Source organism: Gekko japonicus, unplaced genomic scaffold (genome assembly GCF_001447785.1).
Source record: "Gekko japonicus isolate JY-2015 unplaced genomic scaffold, Gekko_japonicus_V1.1 scaffold333, whole genome shotgun sequence".
In the NCBI taxonomy this organism is placed as follows: Eukaryota; Metazoa; Chordata; class Lepidosauria; order Squamata; family Gekkonidae; genus Gekko; species Gekko japonicus.
In genome coordinates this window covers 264,815-292,172 of record NW_015164192.1, presented here as the reverse complement: position 1 = coordinate 292,172, position 27,358 = coordinate 264,815, and the positions used below count along the sequence as shown (strand labels likewise).

General features: G+C 39.9%; 1 protein-coding gene across 1 annotated transcript in view; it reads right to left on the bottom strand.

Annotated features, from left to right (window-relative positions):
- Window positions 1-4,508: 4,508 nt before the first annotated feature.
- TFEC (transcription factor EC) overlaps window positions 4,509-27,358 on the bottom strand; it is a 49,722-nt gene continuing 26,872 nt past the window's right edge. The window contains exons 4-8 of the mRNA XM_015408294.1: window positions 22,739-22,853; window positions 19,806-19,862; window positions 13,080-13,155; window positions 7,845-7,992; window positions 4,509-4,886 (exon numbers count right to left, since the gene is read on the bottom strand). Of these exons, the coding sequence (XP_015263780.1) occupies window positions 4,509-4,886; window positions 7,845-7,992; window positions 13,080-13,155; window positions 19,806-19,862; window positions 22,739-22,853 (774 nt within the window). The remainder of the gene's footprint in view (window positions 4,887-7,844; window positions 7,993-13,079; window positions 13,156-19,805; window positions 19,863-22,738; window positions 22,854-27,358) is intronic.

Below are 27,358 nucleotides of genomic sequence, written 5' to 3'. Positions count from 1 at the left end.
CCTTCCTTATACTTCAACATTTTGCTCTAAAAGTCCTTTTGGTGGATTAGGAGAGACTCGCAAACAAAACGAACCATATTATGGGGTACAGGGGCCATGAGATGGAATCAGATAAAGGAGCTTCCTTTTCCCTTTTTGACCGATGCAAGTTTTCAACAGAAGAGGAATAAGACAGTTATTGCATTTAGATTTCCCCACTCCAATGGCTGCAGTCCCCTTACCATGGTGCACTTTGTTAGCAAGACTATCTCAATGAAGATTATGGGGACAGACCGTGGACTGCTAGGGACCAGCAATGTGGGCAGTAGGTTTTGTTGTGCCAATTTACAGAATCCATTTATGGAGGCTCCCATGGTCATGAAACATCCCCTCTCCTGTAAGAAAACTGAGTTTTCAGTGGGGATGAGGGTATTCCTACAAAACTGATCCACAAGTATTGGTCCATCTCTAGAATCTGGCACAGACCTTGGGACACATGAACTGATAGAGGGGAAGCTGATGGTCAAATGATCCCATCTGGGTTGTCAAATCTTACACTCATCCATCGTTCTATACAAGTATGATGTGTGTTCAGAAGATTTGCAGTGGTTGCTAAGAATAACACTGCAGGAGGTTCTGTATTAGAATTAATAATGTCATCTGGGTAAAATACTCTCCTTAAATTTCAGACATAAATTAATATCTTTATATTATCTTAATAATGACACATTGGTGTCACACATGACCTCAATAAGAACAATTGTCATTTTTAATGAAGTCGGAAGAAAAAGCTCATTCCTGTATACGGTGAGGAATGTCCTTAGCTCCTACAGCATATATTCTCTCCCCATGAATCCATAATGTTCACTATACAATAGTTTTTTTCCTGCAATCTTCCTCTCCTTAACCTAGCCTCTTATTCAATTATAATGCTCGAATGAGTAACATGCAATGTTTCCAATCCACTTTCCCTAGCTCCTGAAACTTTTTAACGAAATGTTAGCATTTGCAGACACCAGATGTTTTGACATAAGGAGTAGCAATATGCAAATTTTAATCCATGCTAGGAACAATAGCCTGCAGGCACTTTTTACTTATTACATGAATCATATACTTAACCACAGTGTGGTGGATTATATCAGAATCTCACCATCCTGAGCATTCTACACTTGTCTTGTAGTTGCCAATTAATGAAACTGATATATATTTAAGGTGATGGGTATCAGTGATTTAACCAGCATCACTTGGCATACTTTACTGCTGTAGTTTCCTTGATTAGATTTTTGGTCTTGACACTTATTAGTATCAAAACTTCACAGGGCTGTGTCTAATCGACAGACTGTCAATAGAAATAATGCTGACATCAAATTTGATTGGATGTCTTTTACTAGTGTCATTGTCTCTCACTGAGTAGGCAGTGCACAAAGTTTCTTAATTTGTATATTGTGATTCAATTTTCTCCCACTATTTAACCTCAAAGAGCCCAATTCTGCTGGGTGCTGAGAACTAATGGGCTTCAAAAGCAAGGAATCGCTCACAGGTTTAGATTTTAAGTGAATGCAATGTGCAAAAGCAAACTCCATTTATGGCTAATCAAATTCTAAATTAAGTGCAAGAGGACTAATTAACTTTTAATGTTTGCTGCACTATAGTTAAAACAGTTATAATGAAATAATTCAAAAGCAAATAAGTCCAATGTCTATTTAATGCTTTCTAAAGGGAAAAAAGTTCACGTTTTAAGATATAAACAAAGACTACAGAGGCATGCTAAATTGTATTCCTGTTTAATCACTGTGGAAACTTCCTTCATATACATAAGCTAGCATAATATATTCAAGAAAAAACAGCACTTTTGGTACTGAGCTTTTCAAATGCTGAAGCTCAGATCCTTACTTATATTAATTAAACATGGGTATCTTCAGAGTGCAAAAATGTTTTCTAATTATCTGCTTTCTCAAATGTTTTATAACTTAAAATACAATATTCTGTTTATCCTAAATTGTCTTGGGAACATCTAGTACACTAAAAAGGGTTTTTTAGGGCTTCTTTGTAAATTAACTGTTATCATCTTTGCCTGCCAGCAATTTTGCAACATTTGGAAAATGCTCCCCATAAATCAAAGCCTTAGCAGTAGGAATAAACAGACAGAAGAAGATTGTATTAAATATATAATGGGAGGTTAGTGGATCATGATGTCTTATAGTGTCTAGCAGTTGTTCAACACCTTGCCTGCTTAGGATATCCTTGCAGATGTGTTTAGCAGCTGTTATATTATCTTCTTGCTTTACTTGATGCTTAGTGGCTATCTAAACTAAACATGTTCATGAGCTATTGTAACATCTGGTTGATTTTTACACTCCTATAACAAACATAAATACCAGCCCATATTAAAAAGCATTTTAATAAAGATTGCATTCTGTAATAAAGCATATTCAGTTGCATACAGTTACTTAGAAAACAAGAGATTGTATTAAGAGTGAAAAATAGCAATTATTATAAAAATGACTCTACAGTCTTATAGCAATGTAAATGTCTGAACTGATCTAAAAGACTTAATGTAATTTTAAATTACAATAATTTTACACTCTCCATTTTATATACAACCCTATTACAGTCAAATGTATTATAATAGCAATGTTGTTATTAAGATTAAGTGACTGAATTATCTTCAGTCCTTTATATTAGAAAGCAACAGCATTCTTGTTGTTTGACAAAAAATAATGTTTTCACTTATTTTAGCGGGGATCTCTATACAGCATCCAACTGCAAGCCAGAAAACACTGTAGGTGGGTTTTTCCCCCTACTATGAACATCTATCACTATTTCATGAATTAAACAAGACAGCAATATTTCAATTCGTCTTCTTTTTTGCATAATTATGAGTTTACTGCTTCATGTATACTGGAGGAATAAGATGAATTTTGAATATATGTTATTAGAAAAAATGAGAAAAAATTATCTAGCCCTCCCACTCCAATGAATATTCTAGTAGAACTTCCTAGGGCCTTGGCCATATGAAGAGCACACACCTATTACTAAGATTTGATTAAAGCTGGATCAGAAGCCTTTTGGACATATATCCTATAAACTACACTTGTAGCAGATTCTCAAATATTAATCCAAGACTATCTTGTGCTCCCATTCATGGAACTACTGCATGAGCCAGAGCAGTAAGATTCATTCCCTTTTATAAAGAGCTCAATATGAGATCTCCCAAGGCTTGATCTTGCGAGGTGCTGAGTGTCAGTGAAATAACAAAGGCACATGTTCCATCGCTGAAGGCAGCACTATTCAGACACTTAAACATTATAGACATATTTGCACAACAATTATTTTTGAAACTGGCCTCACTCATGCTGTGCCAAGGTTTCAACTTATGCTGGAACCCTGCCCAGCCCAATGGCTGATGTATTTGAGTATAAACAGAGTGTACATGGATTTGCTTGCTAGTTCTTTTCATAGTAGAGTTTTTTCCTTAATTTTTTTTAAACACTGGTGCAATTTGCAATTTCTTGTGGAGAAGCAGTTTCTCCTAAAATCAAGAGAGTTCAGAACAGTGATCAAGCACCCACATAGAAGTTTAAATTAGAAAATCATGTTGCACATTCATGTTTGATTTCTTTTGATTAAGAGCCTTTCCACTGGTGTCTTAAAAATAAAGCTTCCTGTGAAAGGACAGTTCAAAACTGTGTAGATCTCTCACTCAACAACATCAGAAAACTTTTCCTGAGAGCTCAATTGGCAAGAATTATTGTCAGCTTATTTCCTAGTGGACCAGTATTATACAGAGAATTCTATTTAACTCATTTCAAGAACACACACCAGTCTTCAGAATCCCACCAGATGTGAAAATGATGCCTTCTTATTCCTAAATCTCCATTACTTCATTAATCAATATCTTTTGTCGAAGTCCAATATGAACAGTCAACCTCTTCCACTTTTTTTGATAGTATATCTAGACTAATAAAGTAGGAAGGGACATATGCGTATAACAGAATTAGACTTATTTCTCTCTCACCCCAATTCCAATTCCTTTTGTACTATAGATATAGCATAAAAAGTGTGGCATTCAAGATGTGCAGTTTAGCTTCTGGAAGTAATGTGATACTGACTAAAAGCAGCAAGAAAAGGTTAATCCATAAATTAAATAGTGTCAATGGATGGGCCCAACCAGCTTTTTCACTCAATCTCACCTAATTGCCCTCCTTACTCCACTCCTCCCATTGTGCATGCTTTTGTTCATGCAGGACCTATAGTTCCCAGTATAACCCTTTACCCTGGCCTCCCTTTTTCACCAGTGGAAAAGCTGGTTGGAAAGTTCAAATGCAGTCACTCAGTCACTTCTAAGCAAAGACATACCTTAAATTCTGCTATTGTTCTATGATGGTTGCACATATTCCCCAGTAGGTTGTATGGACAAGCAATACCGATTTTTTAAAAAACGGGCTGAAGAGCAATGTAAATACATATCCTTATTTCATAGCACCAAACAATGTAAAACAAAACCCACTGATGCAATCTTTACCATGTTATAGCTCATCCCCATCATCTGTACTAAAGCTGCTTCTTCGGCTGCTCCCTTTGGATGCACCAGGAGATATGGAAGACAACAGTGGATCTGTCCCAAATGGTGATATTGTATCATCCAATAAGATGTCATCTAATTTTTGTTCTTTCAATGCAGCACTGAATGACAAATCCGTAAAATGTGAAAGTGGATCAGAAAAGGCTGCAGATGCATCTCTGAAGTCAGAGTGTTGTTCATGGGCCACTGCAAGATGTTGAGAATAGTTGACGGAATTGTCTTCTGGGAATGCCTGCTGTTTTGTGACTTGGGATGTTAAGTCTACAGCACTGACTGAAGACATAATTGGGAGGCCATGAGCTTGTGCCTGTATTTCTAGTTCCTGTGGTTTGAGACAAGAAGATTTAGACTATCATTCTAGAAAGCAATTTGATTTTTTCAGTGTAAGTTATATAAAAATGTGAATGATATCTTAATAACACTTAAATTAACAATCATTGCAAAATCTGTTTTGACACCACGCTGAACATACAAAGCACAGATACTGAATGAAATGGTAATAAATGACAAAGTGAGTTCTACTCAACACTAATTAACACAGATACCCCAATGGTATATATGACATAGATTGCTTTGTTGCTTGTTTTTGTTGCTGTTGCTGTTATAGTCACAGGTGTCCCAAACCCCTCAGTGTTTACAGCAGACTCATTCATTGTTATCTGAAACATGTGGTCATTTACATTGTGTATCTACTATTTACACTATGGATTCAACCTAAACAGTGTTATGTGGTGTAAAATCCTATTAAGCTTGATGTGACATTTACAGTGTAATCCTAAGCAGAGTCACACCCTGCTGTGTCAACTATTGCCCCCCCCCAATCGGAATAACGAGACAGACAACAGTTTGGAGTAAACAAGGGCCACTTTATTAACTATTTAACATAACATTGCGGCAAGGGACCAGCTAAGCAAGCACAGAACAGGCAAGGCAGGTGTCATTCCCTTGACCAACCTCCTTGCCCTTTTCTCGGGCGGGTCACCCAGCTCTGGTCTTGAGCCATTGGTCTGGCTCACGACCGGCAACCCAGCAAACTGGTCACCACCTAGGAGCGCCTACCCCTGAAGCCTGACAAATTGCAGGGAGGAGCATATCCTTAGAGGTTCCCAGAGGAGGTGATCACCATTCCCCACCCTGGACCTGAAAATCTGAAGGCAGTTCCTGATGACCCCCTGTTCCCTAATGGGGAAAATGCCATAAGGTGCTCACTAGTTCCGGTTTCTTGCCCGCACCAACCTGCCAAGTGACCAACCTACTTAAATGCTGACCACCACATCCATCACTTCAATCCGCTGCTCTCAGTGCAAGGTAGGCGAAAACACCTCCACCCAATCTGCCAATTTCAAGTAAAAGTGAAAAATTCCTACCTGGCCCCAATAGGCGACCAGCAAAAGCCTGCACTAAAAACAGGGTGGGAGGGTGGGCGAGCACGAGTCAGCAACTGTCTGGGCAGGAGCAGAGCCCAGCGGTTTAGCCAAGCCAGCTCTGCCCACCTCACCCATGTCATGATGCCATGCGTCATGATTCTGTCGCTGCCCCGGCTCCTCTGGGGTGGCAAAACAGTCCCCGGACCTCATTGATTTTGCTGGGAGGCCGGGAACTCCAAAGTCTATAGGCTTAAAAGGTGTAACTCTGCTTTGGATTTCTCTGTTATCCACATATTTAAATTTCAGTTTCACTCAGTTGGTCTCAATGCCAAGCTTTGGCAGGATTGTGTGTTATGAGTATGGCCAGCCAAAATTACAAATTTTGGAGTCAAACTGATTTTAATCAGGGATCCTTGACCACCCAACATTTCAGTCTGAGATATTTGTACACCAACTACAATAAGCATAGTTGCATGTTCAACATCCAGTTAGATGTGTGTGAACTGTTTGCATATTTCTATCATGTAAAGAAAACAGTAATACATGTGCAATATTACATATAAATGCTTTCCCGTAGCTTCCTTTTCTAATTTATGTTTCCTCCCTGTCTGCTGTTTGCCCCATTCTTTAAATACACAAAACATTAACTCCTCATATTATGTAACTTAAATCTGAAAGGTGTCTCCCTGTGTTCTGCTTAACTCTGTGATCATTAACAGCAAAGACTGGCAAATGGCAACGGCTAGAGATGAATCCATTCACACATCCACATCCACACATCATTCCATGAGTGCTGTAGTCCCCCCCTTTTCCTCCCAAATCTGCCAAACTCTAGTTGTGATGGGTTTCTTGGGACTCAATGTTTTGTTTTTCTAACTATATTCTTGGCCCTGCCATGACTGCCAAGAACATTATGCCTGGTGTTTGTTAATACAAAAAGCAGGCACACTGTGTGTATCAGGAATAACTCACCCATGCACATTCTGAGATTAAGTTAGGAAAGTGGTAGTTATTTTTTAAGGGAAGACTTATTTGCAGCCATGTGATTCTTGTCCTGCATTATGAAAAAGAGCTGTTCCAATTCACTGCCTGTAACATGACCCTGTAGCATATGAATCAGTGTAGGCAGGAAAGCCTATAAATGCAGCTACTGCACAGGTACAAAGTTACTCAAAATGGTGCTCATTCAGATTTTGAGAAAAAAAACATAAAGGTTTCATTTAGGGGCTCAATTTGTAATGAAAAGTTCAATCATAGTGAGTCCAAATATTTACTGTTTTCATTTCAAGATTCCCAGCATCTATGTTCAAGTAACACTCAGGAAATGCCTGGCTGGATCATGCCTTTTACTAAGAATTAAGAAGTTATTTTAAAAATTCTACTGGCAAATTCTACTGGCATTTCTACTTGCTAATTATCTACCAAAATTTGGGATTCTAGCTAGAAGTAGTACAGATACCTTACCCAATTAAATATGTTGTAAATCATGAGTGATCTGTTACAGTAAGCCAGGAGAAGATGATGTGCAATTTAATTTAATGTGGCACAACGTATGCAAGGTAACACAATGTCATGGATATTTTTCAAAGTGTAAAATCATATAATGGAATCTTCAATGCCCAAATACTGTTTTTGACCAACAAATAAATCCTTTTCCCATCCACTGTCATTTCAACATGGGTATAATCTACTGGAAAGCTGCATTTTTAAAAAGATGTACATTACCTTTCAGACTACACTTAATAGCCTTGGTATTTTACTGTCATTATAATGCAATACATATGTAGGTATAAGGATGCAGAAAAATTAACTCATTAATGCAAAAAGTATTTCCAGTGAGGTGACAAAACAAAAAATGTTGGTGTATAAAATCTGCAGAACTTTGCCCAAAATAAGTACATTCCCATACAAACCTTAATGCGTAGTAAAAGTCGCCTGTTAGCCTGCTCTAATTTCTTCTGTCTATGTTCTAATTCTCTGGCTCTTTGTTGTTCTTTTTGTAGCCACTTGATATACTCCACTGATGCTTTTAAAATAGTTCCTTTGTTCCAGCGCATATCACTGCAGAAAGTAGAGATAACCTTTTCACAATTGTGCATGTCAGCAAAATTCATAAGAACGTACAAAATCTTTTACATTAATATGAAATAATGATTTACATGACCATTATTCAGTCTTAGATATTATTGCTTCTGAATGGAAATTTTAATAGAATAGTTAAGAAGCCCTTATATAGTAAAATTAATCCCAGAATGAAAATAAGTGTCAAAAGAAAGTAATAAAGTGACTTTTTGTGGGAGAGCTAAATGCAATATCATGATTCTACCATTACAGTTTTTATATTTTTAGTGAAAATTGCTTTTATTATTAACTCTAAGATTAAAATCTATGTGCAGTATTTCTGCATTAATGAACTAGGAAACATACATTACTAAGAATTTAAGCCTAAATTTTTAAAGATCATTTCAAATATACTACGCTTTTTACCAGACTTTCTAATGAGGATGCTTTTATGCTTATTAGAGAAAAAAGTCTCACTTAATTCTGAACCTCACTGATGATGATACACAGAAACCAGAGTTTTGCAAACCATTCCATGTAATATTACAAAACCTCTATGAATTGAGATCAGCGCAAACTTAAACAAATCCTCATTCTTGATATGCACTGCACCAGCCTACTGTCCTTATGTACATTGCATCAACAGTGTATACAAGAGCCTGAGCCTTTCCCATCATGGCTCCTACTCCATGGAATGAGCTCCCTGAAGAGGTGAGGGTCCACCATCTCACTGGAAATCTTCAGAAGGCAGCACAAGACTTCTTTGTTTGCCAGGGTATTGTCAGCTGGCATCTTAAGAGGTATTTGGGCTTCTTATTTCATTTGGTTTTAATCTATGTTTTATTATTTGGATATAAGCCACCTTGAGACAAGAGGAAAGGCAGGGCACATATATTTCAACCAACCAACCAATCAATAAAAGAATTGCTTATAGAACAAATGTAATGAATGGTTGAATGAATGAAATGGGGAATAGTTGGAGGTATTGACTGGGAGTTGCTGAGAGCCTCTGGATTTAATCAACACATTGGATAAACTCAGTGGATCCAGTTAGGGTCTTTTCATAGCTTTCTTTAGGGTGTGATCATTTCCCTGATGACCTGACCTGTGACAACAGGATTTTGATATATTAGAAGGGTATTGTATTTTTTCATGACCCCCAGTCCCCAATTTGGGTCCACTCCAAGTTTAGCTGTATCGGTATTGCAATGAACAGAATGCCATTCATGTTTTATTCATAATGTTGTAATACTTTTCAGGATGTCTATAGTAATCCGAACAAAGTCTTGTTCAGGATTTAGGGATGATTCTTGCATTATATGAACAGGCACTTCCTGAGGCAATATTAGCAGCATCAGTAACAGATTAGTTTATTTTAGGCTGATATGGTAGAAAAAGTGAAAAATGTTATTCCCTAGAAGGAGCTACTAGTATGGCATTAACGTTTTTCACTGGTGATTTCATTCAAAGTGGCTTGTCAAGACAAACTTGTACTTCGCAAATAACATTCAATATTGTTATAAAAATCCTTAATTCAATCAAACATTTATTAGCTCTCGGGGATAAAAAAAAAGTCTGAAGTGTCAACAGGTACTTCATCCAAAGCATCACGGAAAGTTCCACAAATGAGTCAATGCAAAGTACAAAGTTCCAGCTGCACAGGTATCACAGTCATAAGTGGTACATACTGTTCAAGCTCCATGATGTGGCTTTACAAAGATGAAGATCTAGGCAGTAAATAATAAACTGAGCAGCTAGTATCAATGCTTTCAAGCACAGCATTTCCTGCAATTACGCCAGTCTCCTTGCAGGGGAGTGAAGCTTATATTTATAGTGCACACATTCATAGCTGTATCTCTTTCTTAAAATTTGAATACCTGATATGCAAAAATAGAGTTTTTGTGGTACCCTTTCGAAGGCAATGGGAGGGCATCCACTGCACTTCTTGTATATGGCAACAAGAGGGCACCACCTGCACTTCCTGTCCTCTGTAAACCCAGTAATCCATATTATTGCTAGTGAGGGGCAAATCCTCCCTCCTCTGATTTGGCATTGTTGGTTTTATGTTGTTGTTTTTACGAGCTTTCTTGGAGAAGTAGATCCTTTTATTATAAAGGCATCTCATTTGCACTTAGAACAGAGGCTTTTGGGTAGGAAAGTGTTTGGCATCACCCTAAGATTATACCAAGAAAACAGAGAGTAAGGCTTGCAGGGATATATAAAGAGTTTCATCTTAAACTGTAGCTGATGTGGGCTGTGCTTGGTCTAATAAAGTCAAGGACTACATATCTTCCTTGTATTTAGGGCTTAGTAGCTTTCTTGGGGGGGCTAGCCATATGATAGATGTGACATAAGCCAAGTCAGGAGTCCCCTGGCATGACTCACAGTCAGACATGTCACTGGGAAACTCACCTTACAAACTGTTTCATTGCTCTGTGTGGCTCAAAGGGCTGTGAGGCGGGAGGAGTGTTAAAGAGTGAACTTGATATTTTGCTTTATGGACTATATTTATTGCTACACACACGATGGACTGTGCACACACACACACAGGCTCAGAGATCTGTACACTTTAAGTCACCTGTTGTGATACTACACATAGAAGGTGCCTGCACAAGCCTTACATGTAAATAAGGTTTCAGTTACACAGTTACCAGCCTGGTGAAGAAGCACACACCTCCATTATTGTGATCAGTAAGAAACAACAGCTTGAGAAGAGACAGCTCTCATTGCTGAATCATTTGTGGTCACGTATGTGGCAAAACGGGGACCCGCCCTCAGCCCTGGGAGACTGGGGTGCCGTCCTGTGGCTCGCAAGCCCCTGTTTTGCCCTTCCCACCCTGCCTGGTGGGACTATTTCTCTTCATTAAACGCGGCCACCACTCACTGAATTGAGTTACCGCCTTCCTTGAGGGACAGTGAGACCCCTCTGGCTAAATTCCCCACCTTGGGAAGTGGGTACCGCGATCTTTGGGCGCCCCCTGGAGAATTGACAACCTCACAGACTTAGACCCATTTGTGTTCCCTGGCCTCCCTTTGCCTCTGGTAATGTGCAGAGCACGGAGGACTATGTGGTTAAGGCACACCAGGCTTTTTAAACTCAAAAAAGGAAGATTTATTTAACTATATACACAGAAAATAAACACAGGCACTTCATCACAACTGGGCACAGAAAATAAACAGGATAAAAACACAATTCCTCTGTCCCTACCCACACACCCTCTCTACCTCTGTAGTGGATTGTGGCCTCAGGCCCGGATTTGTGTTTCCCCCTTCTGTTGTGGAGAGAAACTCCAGCCCTCCTGTTCAGGACTGGCCACCAGTGCTGCCACCCTCCTGGCTCTCCACCACTATCTATGGTGGCCTGGATTGCCCACGGAGTCTCTGGTGACAGGAGTCCCACCTGTACTCTCACTTGAACCTGCCGTCCACGCTGAAGACCAGGCTGTGACTCTCTTTTCCCTTCTTTCTCCTCAAGGCTGCTGGGAAGTATAGGCAGGGAGGTATGGCAGCTCCATTGTTCCCTATGGAGTACCCCCCACACACACACACATAAGGAACTACCAGGCTGGTATCCATTTTAAGGCCTAGCAGCCATTTCGTCACAATGTACGACACATCACTGCTTTGTTCCTGCATTGGTATTCCCTGCCAAATGGACATTTGGTTCACAATGAGAATGGCCAGCTTCATCAACACTACAATGGAGCATCCCGACCCTAGGCTTTCACACCTGCCCAGATGCCCTCCTTTGAGTAAGGTTTTAGATTACAATATTATAGGTAACCTCCCACTCCTATAGGCAACCAATAGGATTGTTTTTGGGACGGACTAACAGGTAGGTGGGTCCACAGGTTGGAAGAGTTACCACCCACCTCCTGGACTCCCAATAAAAGGAAAGAACCAGTCACATGGCTCTCCCTCTCATACTTGGCTAGCTAGCATCCCCTGCAGCAACCCCTGTCTGCTTTTTACTCCTCTTAAGTCCCACTTGCTATCCCCAAACCCTTGCCTCTACTTTGATCTCTTGATCGGCAGTCAAGAGACCCACACGTTCTGGCTGGTTCTGGTCGTGTGTGAACTCCCTTTAGTTTACATTTCTTCCCATCCATTCTTCATCAGAACAACTGAACTGCAAGACAGATAAGTATTGCCCACCACCACCCCCACCTGCTAATGCAACTGTGCTTATTTTAATACTGTAATTCTAAGGAACTTGATTGAATGTGTGAGTGCATCAGTATTGTTTGTATGAGATTTATTCTTTAAGTAAAAGACATTTATTTTGACAACAACAGCCTTCGTTATCCTTCTCTGGTAACCCTTGGTAGGAACAGGACCTTGGTATAAACTGGCAAGAACCCATTTATAAATTGCCAATTGCTGTAACTAAAGCAATTTGGCTAAGAGGAGGGACTTCTGCCTTCCCTCCCACACTGTTTCCCTTGCAAAAAGCTGAGGGGGCTGTTTTGCCCTTCCTTGGGCATAGTGTTCAGGGATCCATCAGATGAAAAGCAGCTTTGGAGGAGGGCACAATTTGAAGGGGGGAAATAGGGTAGGGCAAAGGTTAAGTACACCCACATACACTTCTCACTTATAATCATCCCCTCAAACTGCTTTTCTTTTTAAAAAGAATTGACTTCATTATACACATCTGCATGGATTGAGCAGTTTGACCATGGAACAGAACTGTTATGGCTGACCTGTGATCATCATCTCTATAAAATCGTTCATATATAATACCTTGCTTATTCTTATAAACTTACTTGACCATACAATGTGGACATTTTACAGGGACAGCATAAATTACTCAGAGCATGATATTACCTTGGCAAATTCTCCACCCCGCAGCTATAATGTTCAGTATGTCTTACCACAGGGATCAGAAGAATTACGTAGAGTGATAGTCACCATATATCATTAGACACAAACTTAAGACATTACCACTAGATGTCCACTAGAAGAAAAACCAACATGAAAATAAGACTATCCAGTTTAAACCTAACATCCAGCAAATCAATTTTATCCTTTCCTTCTTATGTTGTATTTTAAGTTGTAGAAACGAAGACAGAAATGACAGCTGAACTCACGGATCATTAGACTTTGGGATAAGTGTTCCAAGCTCCTTGATCCGATAATTAATGTTGTACCTTCTTCTTCTTTCAACTAGAAAAACAAGAGGTTGTGATAACAACTGAATGTAATTAAATATATTTGAAGATATTGAAACAGTTTTGGGATATGTTATTTCAAAATAATTTTTTTTCAAATATCCCAAAGATCACCTCATCCAAAAATTCTTTATCCCAGATAAAAACAAAATTGGACTTGAATTTTGGTGCAAAGAACAGCCCCTGTCACATAGTTTCTCTGCTGTTTCACAAGGAAATGTGACAATGGCAAAAAGAACAGTTTTTAGTGATGGGATTAGTCCTTTGTGGCAATTCCAAATTTTTATTACAGTTCTAAAAAAAGTCACTGCAGCTATTAAAAAAATTAAATGGGGCAATATAAACCACTCTGCTCTTCAATGCTAGCATTTTGACTAATTATGAATACTTGGAGCTTTTTTAATATAATAGTATGCACTGCTACTGAGTACAGGCACCTTTCTTTTCAGGGCTCTCTTGAGTTCTAATCCTCATGCATTGGACCACCCCAGTCAGCCAGAGAAAAAGAAGGGAGGAAATAAGGTTTTATTTATTTATTTATTTATTTATTTATAAATTAAACTTTTAGACTGCCCTCCCATGTGCAAACAAGGCTCAGAGTGGTGAACAATAAGATACATTCATAAATTAGTAAAACAATTTAAAACAATGAAACAACACACAATTAAAACATTTCCAGATGATGCTAAAAGGTTGGGTCAGGCATGTTCAGAACCACTGGGCTGGGTATGCAGGAACCTGAGTAGGGTTGCCAGCCTCCAGGTGGGGACTGGAGATCTCCCGTTTTTACAACTGAACTCCAGCTGACATTGATCAGCTCCCCTGGAGAAAATGGCTGCTTTGAGGGGTGGACTCTATGGCACTGTACCATGCTGAGGCCCCTCCCCTCCCCAAACCCCACCCTCTCGCAGATCCACCCCCAAAGTCTCCAGGTATTTTCCAACCCAGATCTGGCAACCCTAAACCTGAGGCACTGTGGCCTGGGAGGATGCACAGACCAGGGTGCACAATGAATCATGAACATTCATTCCCTGAGCTGCTGTGTTGTCTCATGAGCCAGGTGGGTGCGGAGCCCAGCAGAAGTGGTCAAGGAGCTTGCAGGGTAAGAGGCCAGACCAGGCATCAGTGGCAGAGAAGTAGCTCATGGTTGCCTGCAATTTCTTCCTCCTTTGTGGGTGTATGGAAGGAGAAGTCTGGGTGGACCCAAAGGCCAGTTAGGGGAAGGTGGGCAATGGAGCTAGGTGCTGCAGCCCTGGACTGACAAGGACTGCTGCTGCCCTCGGAACCACACGAACAGGGAACCCAGTGGAAGAAGTGGGAAGAAAGAGGCTGGGCAGAGGAAGGAGGTGGGGGAAGATCTCAATAGAGAAGGAGGAAGTGGTGGTTGGCCGCCTGGTCTCCTTCTCTCCCTTCATCCCTTGCAGGGTAGGAAAAGTGAAATCTCTTCTTCCAAAAGCAAAAGTGTAATGCTTTAGTTAAACTTCTCAGCTTTCTTAAGGTACTTTTTGCAAACAGCATTCCTAACTTTTCTACTAGCCCCTGCTCCTACAACTTTAAGAGTAGTTTGCTCTGCAAATGTTAATACTGGTTTTCACATTGTAGAAAGGCTTTGCCGGCTTTCTGCAGATCAACCTCTTATTAGGTCAGGTATTTCCTTGCAGTTGGCAACACTAGACTAGAAGATATTAGGGTACATCTGGAAAGGTGAGTATTTAAAAAGACTGGTTCCCACCAGCTGCGGTAGATGCCACCATTTGCCCATGCCCCACCTCCTCACAAGAAAGCATGAGGGTGGGTGGTGAGCCAGTCAAAGCTCACCATGGGAAATGTGGCTAATGGGAGGCAAGTGTGTCATCCTGTTTGGTTGGCAGCAGCCTCCCCTCTTCAGTTCTACCGCTACACACTCGTGTGTGAGCTGTGATGAGGAAAGTTTGGAACAATTCCGGACATGGCTCTGAACTGGGGTGGTTTTGCCCTGTTAGGAGGCTTTCCTGGGAGGGCAGGGTAGGAATTCGAAAAATAAAATAAAAATAAAATAAAACCATGCTTTAAGGTATTAATCAGGTTACGCAGATCAGCTCATTTATAAATCAAGTAAATAAAGTTCCATAAACTGTGTTGAGTATCATTCGAGGGGCGAGCAGGCAAACAGATTTGTACCCAGATCCAGGGGTCATCTCATAGAAAAAGAGGTGCAGGAGCTCATTAGCATAACTCATTAGCATAACTTATTTGCATATGCCACACACCCTGACATCACCGGAAGTGTGTCAGAAGGCAACACCCACTGCTCAGGCACCACTGGACTGTTTTGAATTGCTAGCTATTGGCGGGGGGGGAACGTCATATCTGTCCTCGCAGAGAAGGGAGAGCTTGTACCTGAATAAAACTTGGTCTTAAAGGTACCACTGGATTGTTTTGGACAGGCGGGCCGGGGGGGGCTCTGCAGCTTACCTGGCTGCTTCTTGCTCTGACTGAGGGCTGCTGGGAGCAGGGAGTGGGGCCTGTTGCATGTGCCCACCCCCTGGGCTCTTTACTGCCAGAGCTCCGCTTCTGTGCGCTCCTGCAGGAAATGACCCCTGCCCAGATCCACTCACACTACTGCTTTGAACCAGCAGATAGCCTTAGATTAGGCACAATGCAGCTTCTCAGTCTCAGACTATACTCTGGAGGTAATAATGCTGATCTACTTTACAGGGCTGTTGTAAGGATTACAGTTAATGGCCTGTATCCAATCACACCATTAAGAAAAATTAATTACCCCTTTCTTAAGAGGGGGCAGCAGTGATGACCCTCTTTTGTTGCAGCCTACTGAGCCCTCCAAAATATTGTTCCTGCAGGTTAGTGGACCTTCAGGAACAGCCTAGTGGGGATCTGCAGAGGTAGGGGGGGGATTGGCGGAAATTGGCACAACCTTCTATATGAGTACTGGCACCTTTTCCCCCTCAAATATCAGGTAGATATACACAGAAGAAATTGTCGTGGCATATGTCTTTTCATGTCAGGAAAATTATTCTAGCAGGCAGGGAAAAGGTAATGAGTGCATTATCTAGCCATTATCACCTGGACTGATATATTTAAACTTTCAGCTTGCAAACCTCAATACTTATTGAAAGCTTTCATTTATTGTTTTACAAATTACTGTATGAAACAGCTAGAAACGAATTGTACCCCATTGCTTCACAGCAAGAGTCATATACACATTTCTTTGATCTACATACATAAGTACCTTCAAGAAACAACCAACTAATAGCAACCCCAGCAAGGCAAGTGAGCGGCAGAAGTGGTTTGCCATTGCCTTCCTCTATAGTGCTTTCCTTGGTGGTCTCCCAATTCAAGTACTGACCCTGCTTAGCTTCTTTGATCTGAAGAAATCAGGCTATACAATGCTGCTTAGGAAACAATAATTGCAAGATGTTGCTTTCTTTTCATTTTGAAAAATATTTGCATTTTAAATTTACCTGTATTTATTACATGAAGAACTTACAATGGCTTAACCTAACTAGGGCTGTGGTCAGATGTGCCATTTGCCATGGAGGGGAAGCACCCTATTTTCTCTGAAGGAATTTGACTCGCAGTCTCGTGATCACACACCCCTTTGTGCTGTGGGATCAGCCCATCACTGTGTGATCAAATGCCACCTCAGGCAAGTGGAGTATTTTTGCCTTTTGTTTTCCATGCACATAAACTAGGGATAGAACCCCAATGTGGAGCGTTCCCCATGGAGTATGCAGTTATGCGAATACTGCTAAGCAAGGGGGAAAACAGCACCAAGTCAGGATGGAATGAGCAGACCATCCCGATGGTTCAAGAGTGTGCTTGAGCAATCAGACTAGGGAAAATCTGTCCATGGCCCATTGAAAAGTGTTAGGACCGGACTTTTCCTGGTGTCTTTTAACTCCATTTCTGTGGCAGGGCAGCATAGGGTGCAGACAACTGTGGGACTTTTCCCAGATGTTGCTGTCTGATTCTACCCTTCAGATCCATCAAGCATTCACAGCTGTCGGATCCAATGTTCCCACTAAGCTGTGAACTGTTGTGAGCAGAAATCCTACCTTGTGAGCCAAAAAAACTAAGAGCATAAAAGTTGTGAGTGAGCCTAATTATTTTTTTAAGAAAAATAAATTTAATTTAAAAAACAAAATATATGAAGAAATGGAAAAAGGAAAGAGAAAAAAGGGAAAGAAAGTAAGAAAGAGAAAGGAAGGGGAAAAGGGAAAGAAAAGGAGACAAGGGAATGAAGGAAAGAAAGGAAAATAAATGGAAAGAAAGGGAAGGAAATTGAAAAAGTGAAAGAAGGAAAAGAAAGAAAGGGAAAAAGTGAAAGAAAAAATGGAAAGAAGGAAAAGAACGATATGGAAGGAAAGGGGAATGGAAAGAAAAGGAAAGAAAGGAATGGAAAGAAAGGAAAAGAAAGAAGTGGGGGGAAATTGAAAGAAAGGGAGGGGGAAAGTGAAAGAAAGATATGGAAAGAAAGGAAGAAAGGGAAAGAAGGAAAACAAAGAAAGGGGAAATGGAAAAAATAGAAGGGGAAGAAAGAAATAGAAAGAAAGCAAATAGATGGGGAGAGAGGAAGGAAGGAAGGGGTGGAAGAAGAAGAAAGAGGAAATAAAGAGACCCCCCCTCTACTGGTGAGCAGCCATTTCAACCCTCCCTTTGGCTCCCCCCCTTCTAAGTGGGGGGAGCCAAAGGGAGGGCTGAAATCGCTTCCTGCCCTTTAAAGCCAGCAGCCTTGCAAATCTGCCTGTCAGCTGCTGGCTTTAAAGGGTGGGGCAACCATTTCAGGGATCCCTTTTCCTTCCCCTACATTTAAACTGAGGGAAGCAAAAGGGAGCCCCCCTTTGCTTCCCACCCTTTAAAGCCATCAGCCAGTGGGTCCACCTGCTGGCTGCTGGCTTTAAAGGTCACGCAGCCATTTCAGGGCTCCCTTTCACTCCTCCCTGCTTCTAAATGGGGGGAGTGAAAGGAAAGCCTTGAAGGGGTTCCTGCCCCTTAAAAATAGCAGCCAGCGGGTGGAGTCATCAGCTGCTGGCTTTAAAGGGCACACAGTCATTTCAGGGCTCCCCCCCCCCTCCAAGCAGGGAGAAGCAGAAGTGAGCCCTGAAACTGCTACCGGCCATTTAAAGTGAACAGCTGACTGGTGGACCCCACTGTTCTCTTTAAATGGCTGGCAGCTCCTCTTCCTTAGGGGAAGGAGACCTCATTCAGTGCAGGGGGGAAGGCTTGGCTTTTTTGTCTCTCCCCTGCACTTGAGGTAATCAGGTGGGGTGGGGCAATGGTGAGTTTCCTGGCCCTGCACTGAGCTGCAGATCTGTGCACTGGGGGCAGGGAATCTGTGAGCCAGCACAGGCTGGCGCAGCTTAAAGGGAACACTGATCGGCTCTAAAGACACATCTGACTGCAGCCTAGAATAAAATTTGAGTCCAGTGGCATCTTTAAAACCAACAAAGTTTTATTCAAGGTATAACCTTTCGTGTGCATGCAAACCTCCTCAGACCCATTGAAATGGAAGTTACCAGTCCACACATATAGGTAGACAGTGAGCAACAAATTAGCACAAGCATAATAAATGGTGTTTAACAGCTGCAAGGACCAAACTGGAATAACAAGCTTGGGTTATATAGTCACCATTTGTTTGGGTTTAATTCCAGGGAAATAAATAGTGAAGGAAATAAATATATCAGAATTGGAGATAGATGGGCAAATCTATCCTTCTTAATTGTGGAACTCTGGGAGTAATTAACTACAGAACTTAAAGCTGCAGGCACACATCATGATTGCTAAATACAGTTATATGCATGGGGGAAGAAATTTTGAAGAGAATATTGCTAAATTTTTCAGACACTAAAGATTTCTGAAAATAAACAAGAAGTAGCCCATGAAGCAAGGAGGTGGTTAGACAGTCAGATGACAAAGAAGTGAAAGTATTTCTAAGACAATAGGGAGATTGAGAAAAACTGAACAAATTATTTGTACCAGTCATCATTGTTTTGGTCAGATAACTAGTCATGTTCAGAGAAAAGATCTGAAGAACTAAGAAACGCAGATGAAACATTCTAGAGCTAATTTGCTAATTAAAAATGAGCAATCCTAGTCCTTAAAGAACTCAAATGTAAAACTGCTGATTTGCCTCACCAGCACTCATTACGTATTTTGACTTTTGACAAAGTCTGCAGGGATCTGTACTATTACTGGTTCTATTTAATTTATTCATAAATGGCCAGGAGTCAGCAATGAGCCATGAACTGCCCATGTTCACAGATGATAGCACATTATTCGAGATGGTAAAAATCCAAGCAGACTGCAATAAGCTCTGAAAGACTCTCTCCAAAGTGAGTGAATGGTCAACAATATAATACATATGCATTGATAGTGTCTGCACTGGTGGTGTTTTAATTAAGGCTTGTATAAACACACCATGACTTGTACAAATAGTCTCTCCAATAAGTAGGCAAAAATGCTATGGAAATGAAAACAAAATGGTAGGTGTCATTTATGGAAATGGGGATGAGGCTGCACATGGATTCTTCTGACAAGCTTTCTCTGGAAAAGAACCAGTCCAACTTTTCTTCAGCATCAGCAAACAACTTATTCTTGTAGAATCTCTTAACAGTTAGCAGTAACAGAAGTGTAGAACATACTCACTGAGATTATGGTTATCCTTTTTTTGCCTCTCCTTGGCCATGGCTCGTGTATCTGTTTCTGACAGAAATTAAACACTATTTAAATATTCTTTGGTCAAAGTTCCAAATATTTTTGCATTGTCACCATGAGCCCATTTCACTACATGGAAGTTTTCAGAAAAGGCTTTATTTCTAGACACAGATTGAAAAAAGATCACTTTGCCATGCCTTTGCAGATTCCTATCATTGCTCCTTACAGCCCTTTTTAGTGGTGGATTACTTGCTGTTGTTTGGTAACTGTAGCCATACATTTTTATTTTTAGAAACTAAAAATAGTCTTCAGCATTTAAAAAAATTCTAATTTGCTGTACTTTACACTGGGGGGGAGAGAATGTCTTAAATTAACTTTAAGTGAACTTGAGTTCCATGTCCCATCATGCAAAAGATAATCAGATTTCTAAAATACTTGCATGAGAGGGGATAACCCCTCTTTGTTCCCTTACAATTATACTGATAAACTGTGTATGGTTGTTAGAATTCTTTGGATTAATTAAATGTAACTTTTAACATTAATCCATTCATACAGATTTTTTTCTTGAATAGCTGTATTATGGCCTTTAAAAAGAGTGATTTGTGGCAACCTAGAACAAATTTAATGGATGATAATATAGTTATACTATTGATCAGAAGCCAAAAATATGTATAAATCAGCTACGTTTCATAAAATAATTAGGCGTTTTAGTAGAACAATGCACAGAAAAATCACTGCTCTGGAATTGTTCATATAGAGGGCAGTGCTCAAGCATGTCTCACTGTGTGGGGATATTATGTCTTAGCAAAGCTGGTCACAAAGTTATCTCCAACTTCACCAAGACAGCATATCTGCTACAGTGAGTGATGGTAGTTCCCTATCTACACAACTTCTAAGCAGTGATCTCTTTGAACATCATGCTGCTGAAAAGCTAGCTGTTCTATGAAAGACAGTTGAGTTAATGCCTATTTTGACCTCTGATTAAGAGTATAAATAAACGTATCACTAAAATCAAGCTTCATTTCAAAGGATCCATAGCGTGATCTGAAAGCACCTGATAATTCCATCTATCAAGACAAGTCAGTCTTGGTCCAATTACAGGGTAATGCTACACAGAATTATAACTTTCTAAGGCCATTATTTCAATGGCTTTAGTAACATGTGACTGCTTAAGTTTGCTCAGTTAGCATCTGAATGGTAAACAACCCATGTTCTAAGCCTCTTGGAAGAAGGGCAAAATATAAACACAACAAAATTAACAGAAAGACAGAAATATCTCTAGGCTTATTTTCAGCTCTGAAATAGCAGCTCAAAAAATAACAGTTTTATGACATTATAAACATGCTCTGGTTTATGCTTTAGTGGATTTCCAGGTGAAAAGGTGTGACACTGGAGAACAGCCAACTCAAGCGTACACCCAAAATTGCTTATAGCATGTTACTCCTTAGCTTACTTTTATTCTGATGTTCACATGTATGGTTTTTGAAATGATAAAGACAGGGATCTGCTTCTATTACACTTTAGTGAACGTAAATTAATATGGATTAATTTAATGCTTCCTATGGGGCTAGAATTCTCTTTTTCATGGTGTTACACCTATTCAGTAGTTTTTGTTGTTCATTTTTATGCACATAAACTATCTTTGACTGACAATGGAGACTGCAATGTAGAATAAGGGAAGAGTCAGTCTCTAGCTAGATCCATCTAAAATGTACATTGCAAGTAAAACAACCCTAGTGCCTGACAATTTTTATAAATGAGAAATCCTTATTTATCAGAAATTCCCTTTATCCTATTAAGCACTGTTTAAACAGTCTTTGTGTTACAGTTGGTGTCCTCTTCAGCATAAGGACACTCCTTCAGTGGCAAAAGATTCTAAGAGTAACTCTTGTGTAACATAGCTATGTTACATAATGGCTAAGTAAAAGCACTTTCCCACCATTTCAAGGGCAATCAAAGGCAAGCAAGGTACAACTTCATATCCTAATAACCACATTAGAACCCCCGTGTAGACTCACATGAGATGCTGCTGCCTATTTATTTATTGAAAATAATTATATTCCTCCCATTGGTCATTACAAACAGCTAAAACATCTGTAACAATCATACTTAAAACCCACTACTCAATAACAACAAAAAGTAGAAAAAAACAGAAACTATGGATTGGATCCTGTGGTAAATCTCCATTGATATAAAGGATTTCCATCAATGGAATGTGACTTTCTCATCTCTTCCCTCTGGCTGCATCCCAAAATTAACCCCAAAGTGTTGGTCCTGGGTAACAGGGACCCCTAAAAAGAGTATGAGAAGACACCAGGCGGGGACATGTCTGTAGTGGAAAGGGGGAGCTGAAAAAATCAGTACACTTGTTGAAGCTTTCCATGGGATCTAACCTGCTTCATACAACATTTTAAAGGCATAAGCAATACAACAGATTGTAAAAAACCATCAGTCACATTCATTAAAACTACCATCAGCAAAATTAAAATTAAAGCTGCAGAGGGGGAAAAATGGGGCTGATGAAAACAGAACTCCAGGGTTTTTACTGGGGAGATGGAGATACATAGGACCATTAAGTACATTGTGGTAAGGCCATTTAGAGCTTTAAGAATCAAAATGAACACTTCAAAATGTGGCTGTATGATACATGCATTCTGCAAACACCGCAGCTATTTGGCATTATACAGACAAAACAGGCAGACATTGTACAGTGTGGCAGATATGATCTGACATGTATTCAGTGATTTTCAAAGTCACTGTTTTCTACAGCAAACTTATGTATTCAAATGGCTTCCAAGTTCCACCACTCTTAAAACATAGCTCTGCCTTTGCTCTAAATATATCACAAACATTTCCATTGTAATGTTCTTGAAAAGCAAGTACAATGATTCTCAAAAGGATTACACTATGCCAACATCTATTACCTGTGATTTCCCTTTTCACAGGCAAATTAGATGGACAGGAAGTATTGGTGAGACCCATATTTGCATTTGGCATTCCTTGGTCACTGTTGTATATATCCAGAATGCTACCTGAAAGCTGCAAGGACAGGAAAATATAAAGAGAGATGAGGAGAAAGAGAGCGACAAAAATTAGAGGATGAAGAAATCAAAATTAATTCATGATTGGTAAGGTGAAAAGCATGTGTAGGCACTTAAGAGCAAAATTCCTGTTCAGATGCGTATTCATGACTTAATCGAAGTGGGAGCAGCAAATGTGCATCTAAAGGCAAACTTTGCCCTTATCTTGTATAAAATAAAATTAAATGTTAAGGGTCAAAGATTGCCATTGTTCTGTATGCAGAAACTCGAATGAGGCTGATGTGAGTTTTATATGCAGAATGATGCCTGGTTATGGCCCCTGATGTCTGATTTTGAATTAATGCCATAGCATATTTTCCAATAACAGGATTACTGCAACTACACTTCAAATATGAGTCAAGTTGAAAGGGAAAATAACCTTGCTGGTCTTACCTGAGACCCAAGTGAATTCTCAACTGCCTCTCTGAACTCAGAATTCATTTCTCAAATTGTTTATGCTTCATACAACATTTTAAAAAAGAAGAGAAGCAGTGATTCCAAACATTTTATAATGGGACTGGACAAAGCATTGCAGCATGGAGACTATGCTATGGGCAACTGCATAACAGGGGTACCAAGAGAGAGCTCCTATATATGCCTAGGTGCTACAACAAATAGGGTTAGATCCAGTGGAAATTTTGGCTGATGGAAGGATGGAGGAGGAGGGGTGGGGTTAGGAAGTCCTGCTTTGCTGACAGAAATCCCTTCCATCAGTGAAGATTTTTTATCTGAGGGATCCAACCCATAGTATTTTTTTCTACTGCATCATATGAAATGTTTAAAAACCAAAGGGTTGAGAATATTCAAGATCAGCGTGTCCTTTCCTGATGAAACTGACATCATATAAAGCTTGGTTCACATAGAAAGAAGGACTAGAAATCGTTACAGTCTCTTATTTGTCTGCTACAAATGTTACTCTGTTACTCAATGTGGTTACATCTGCCTATGAAGTAGGACAAAGTGCTTGAGGGCCAGGATGCTGAGCTTCCTAGTGGAGTGGTAAGATTGGTTGTTGTGTGCCCCCAGGTACCCTCAAAGCATTCACAGTCTACACGAGAACTAGTATGGTATAGTGGTGAGTGTCAGACTAGGATCAGACTCAGGTTTGAAGCCACACTCTGCCATGAAACCTTGCTGAGTGACCTTGGGCCACTCACTGTCTCTCAGCCTAACCTACATCACAGGATTGCTGTGAGGATAAAATGGAGAAGAGGGAACTGATGCTGAAGCTGCTTTGGTCCTATTGGGAAGGAAAATGGAGTATAAATAAATAAATTATACTTCAGATATTCTTGGGTAGGGTGCAGAGGCAAAGGCAACTATGAAACATGCTTTGTGATCAATTCCAGATGAATTTATAATTGCTGGTCAGATACAAACTATTTTTATCACTTTCTCTACAAAGTGGACTCATTGGGCTTCATGAGACAATAGGCTCCTCAAAATAAGGGAGGAAAAGGCACTGTAAAAAGAAGTAAAAATGGAAAGAGTATACCAAAATGCCCTAATATCCCTTATTGTCCAGAAACTGATTTACATGAAGGACCCAAGTAATTGCATGAATAAGAAAACAGTTACATCTACTGGAATTGAACAGAGGAACTTAAAATAATGAGAGAACAGGGACGTGGTACTTGTAGATCTGCCCCAGTGAAAAGAAGAAAAATAGGAAATGGCAAGAAGGGTTTCATTTGGGAAATTATACAGACAATGTTTATGAACAGTAAAATTGCTTTTTCTTATACATCATCCACGTTTCTGTCACTCTAGGAAAACACAAACAATGTATTTTGTGCCCCTCAAGATTTTTGCAGTGTCACCCTGTGCCTTTCATAGTTTTCAGGCATTTTATTTTGAATGTCTACACTGAGTGCTCTTCTTCAGCCTTGCATAATCTGTGCAAGAGGCACATACACCAGATCTGGAGATCTTAGGACTGGACCAGAAACACTGCTCATACAACCTGTAAGCATGCCTGCATATCTTCTTGCTGAGAATGATGGGCAGAGCTCTTCTCAGGGGGCCATGAGTAAACATTTCTCTGCTTCACACTACTGTTTCTCCGACCTCTGTTTGTTAACCTTCTCAATCTATACCAAAAGGCAGAATATTTGCAAAGAACAGGAAACTGGCATTTCTGTTAAATTCTGAAGCTTATCAAGTGACTCTGGCCCAGTCTACTTCTGAGCCTTACTCCATAGAATGGATGTGCAGATAACATAAATGAGGAAATGAGTGTTTTATCCCCTAAACTAGCAAATAAGTAAACACACTACACTAGCAGAATGTGGAATGAAACTCATATGCTATCAGTTCATAAATTGCAGTCAGATACCATCAACACCATTATTTAAAATAAAATGTGAATGGCAGTCGGAATCCCCATATACCTTTATTTTAAGTCAGTTTCAGAAAATTCACTTATATCTTTTATGTCTTAATGGAGATAGACAGTAAAGACTGTTCAGAATCCAGTTCTATATTACTCAGGAACAAGCTATATTTAATACGCAGGATTTGAAAGCTATGCACATTTCTACCAGGAGCAGCATTATTTAATTCCTGAATAGTGAGTATTTTTATGCTCATAATTTTCTTTTATTTCTTTTTTTTTAATTGTTCTGTCTCCTTTCAACCTTAACCGAACTATGACAATCGAGTTTACATGTACATTGGAAACAGCTCTGGCTTGATATTTGTGTAAAATGGAAACAGATAGTGAATCCACAAAAAATATAAGATTTATGATATTCCTGGTTACTTGGATCCCATGTTTAATGCCTCTGAGATCAATAACAATGTAATACATCAGGTTTTTATATGTCAATCCTTTTTGGGGGAAATTATAGTTATTAATGCAAGTGTTTTTACATACAAGTACAGAACACAGATATGAGTTTTTTAAGCAGATAAGAAAACACTTTGCTTCACTCCAGTGTGTAAATCATAATTTTGAAAATCTCTTTCTTGCCCCACCAGGATCTTCTGGCACAGCAAGTCTTCCTTTTTCTCTTCTTGTTACATGTTGCTGCTGAACATTAAACGTGTACAGCACGTTCTACCCCAATACATGGGAGGTAGACTAAAATTACATCTCTTACATCCCCTTTTTTATAATGCCATAATTGTGGCTGCCATGGAGACTAAATCATACAAAGTTGGTCAGGAGGGAACAGGAAAGAGGGTTGCATACATATGGTAGTATATGCTAAAGCAATAGTGTTCAACCCATCAGTCACAAACCCTATTTGCTGGGTTGCAAACAGGGACCTTTTCATGCTGCCCCTTGGAAAGACCTACTGTTAGCAGGCATGTGTAGACAGCCACACTTCCTGGCTCTTTTACATGCACACTTAAAGGAGCAGGAGAATGGTAAGATAAGGTTATACAGTGGTAGAAAGGATCCCTTCAAGGTTCTAACCTTACTACAGAACTCCTTTTGGTGCTCAGCTTGCTTTTTTTAAATCCCCAGCTCCTTTGGTATAAAAGAGCAAGAGTCCAGTAGCAGCTTAAAGACTAACAAAATATGTGGCAGGGTATGAGTTTTTGTGAGTCACTGCTCACTTCTTCAGATAATCACAAAAGCTCATACCCCTGCCTCATATTCTGTTAGTCTTTAAGCTGCTACTGGACTCTTGCTCTTTTCGACTGCCAAAGACTAACATCACTACCCATCTTGATTTCTCCCTTGTTATGAAATCGGTTATCTCATCGTAAAACTGGTGAGGTCACTAACCCCCTTTTCCTGCCAAGTGTGTTCCTATCACATGCATACAGGTCTGTGGTTCCCAGGTCTGGAAGAATGAAGACTACTACTCTATAGTAGCACTGTCATCTACTGTGAGCCAAAGCCATGCAGTAGATAGAAAGCCTTGGATTCAAAACCATGTATAGTCCATCGGATAAGTATGGGCAAGTCATTCTCTTGCAGCCTTACTTTTCTCACAGGCTTATTTTGAAGATAAAAGACTTATGTCATGTGTACCAACCTTAGAGGAAGATCAGGATACAAATATAATTGAAGCAATAATGGAAGCAAAAACCTTACTACAACAATGAATACTTCAGAATAATTTGTGCCCAGTTGTACCACAGAAGGTAAGTTCTGGTAAGTTCTATAACAGCACATTTTTTGTAAAGAAGGGATAAATTTCTTTTAGTAGACATCTGCTGGAAATTCAATGAAACACAGAGGCCAGTACTCTCAAACATAAGAGAGACAGATTTAGATCTAGAATTTACAACAAGAACAGACGGTGTGTTCTGCTGAGTGTAGTGTGTGCCATTAAAACAAGGCTCATCTAACTGATGGAGAAGCCTCTATGTCAATAGTGCACCTTGCTGCAACAGGATGTGCCTGGGGCAGATAGAATACACTGCCTTTAGCTGAGGGAGTAATACAGATTATACCCCTTATTCTTTTCATCCCTTGGTAAGCAGCATCTAGTTTTGGAAAGAGGACAA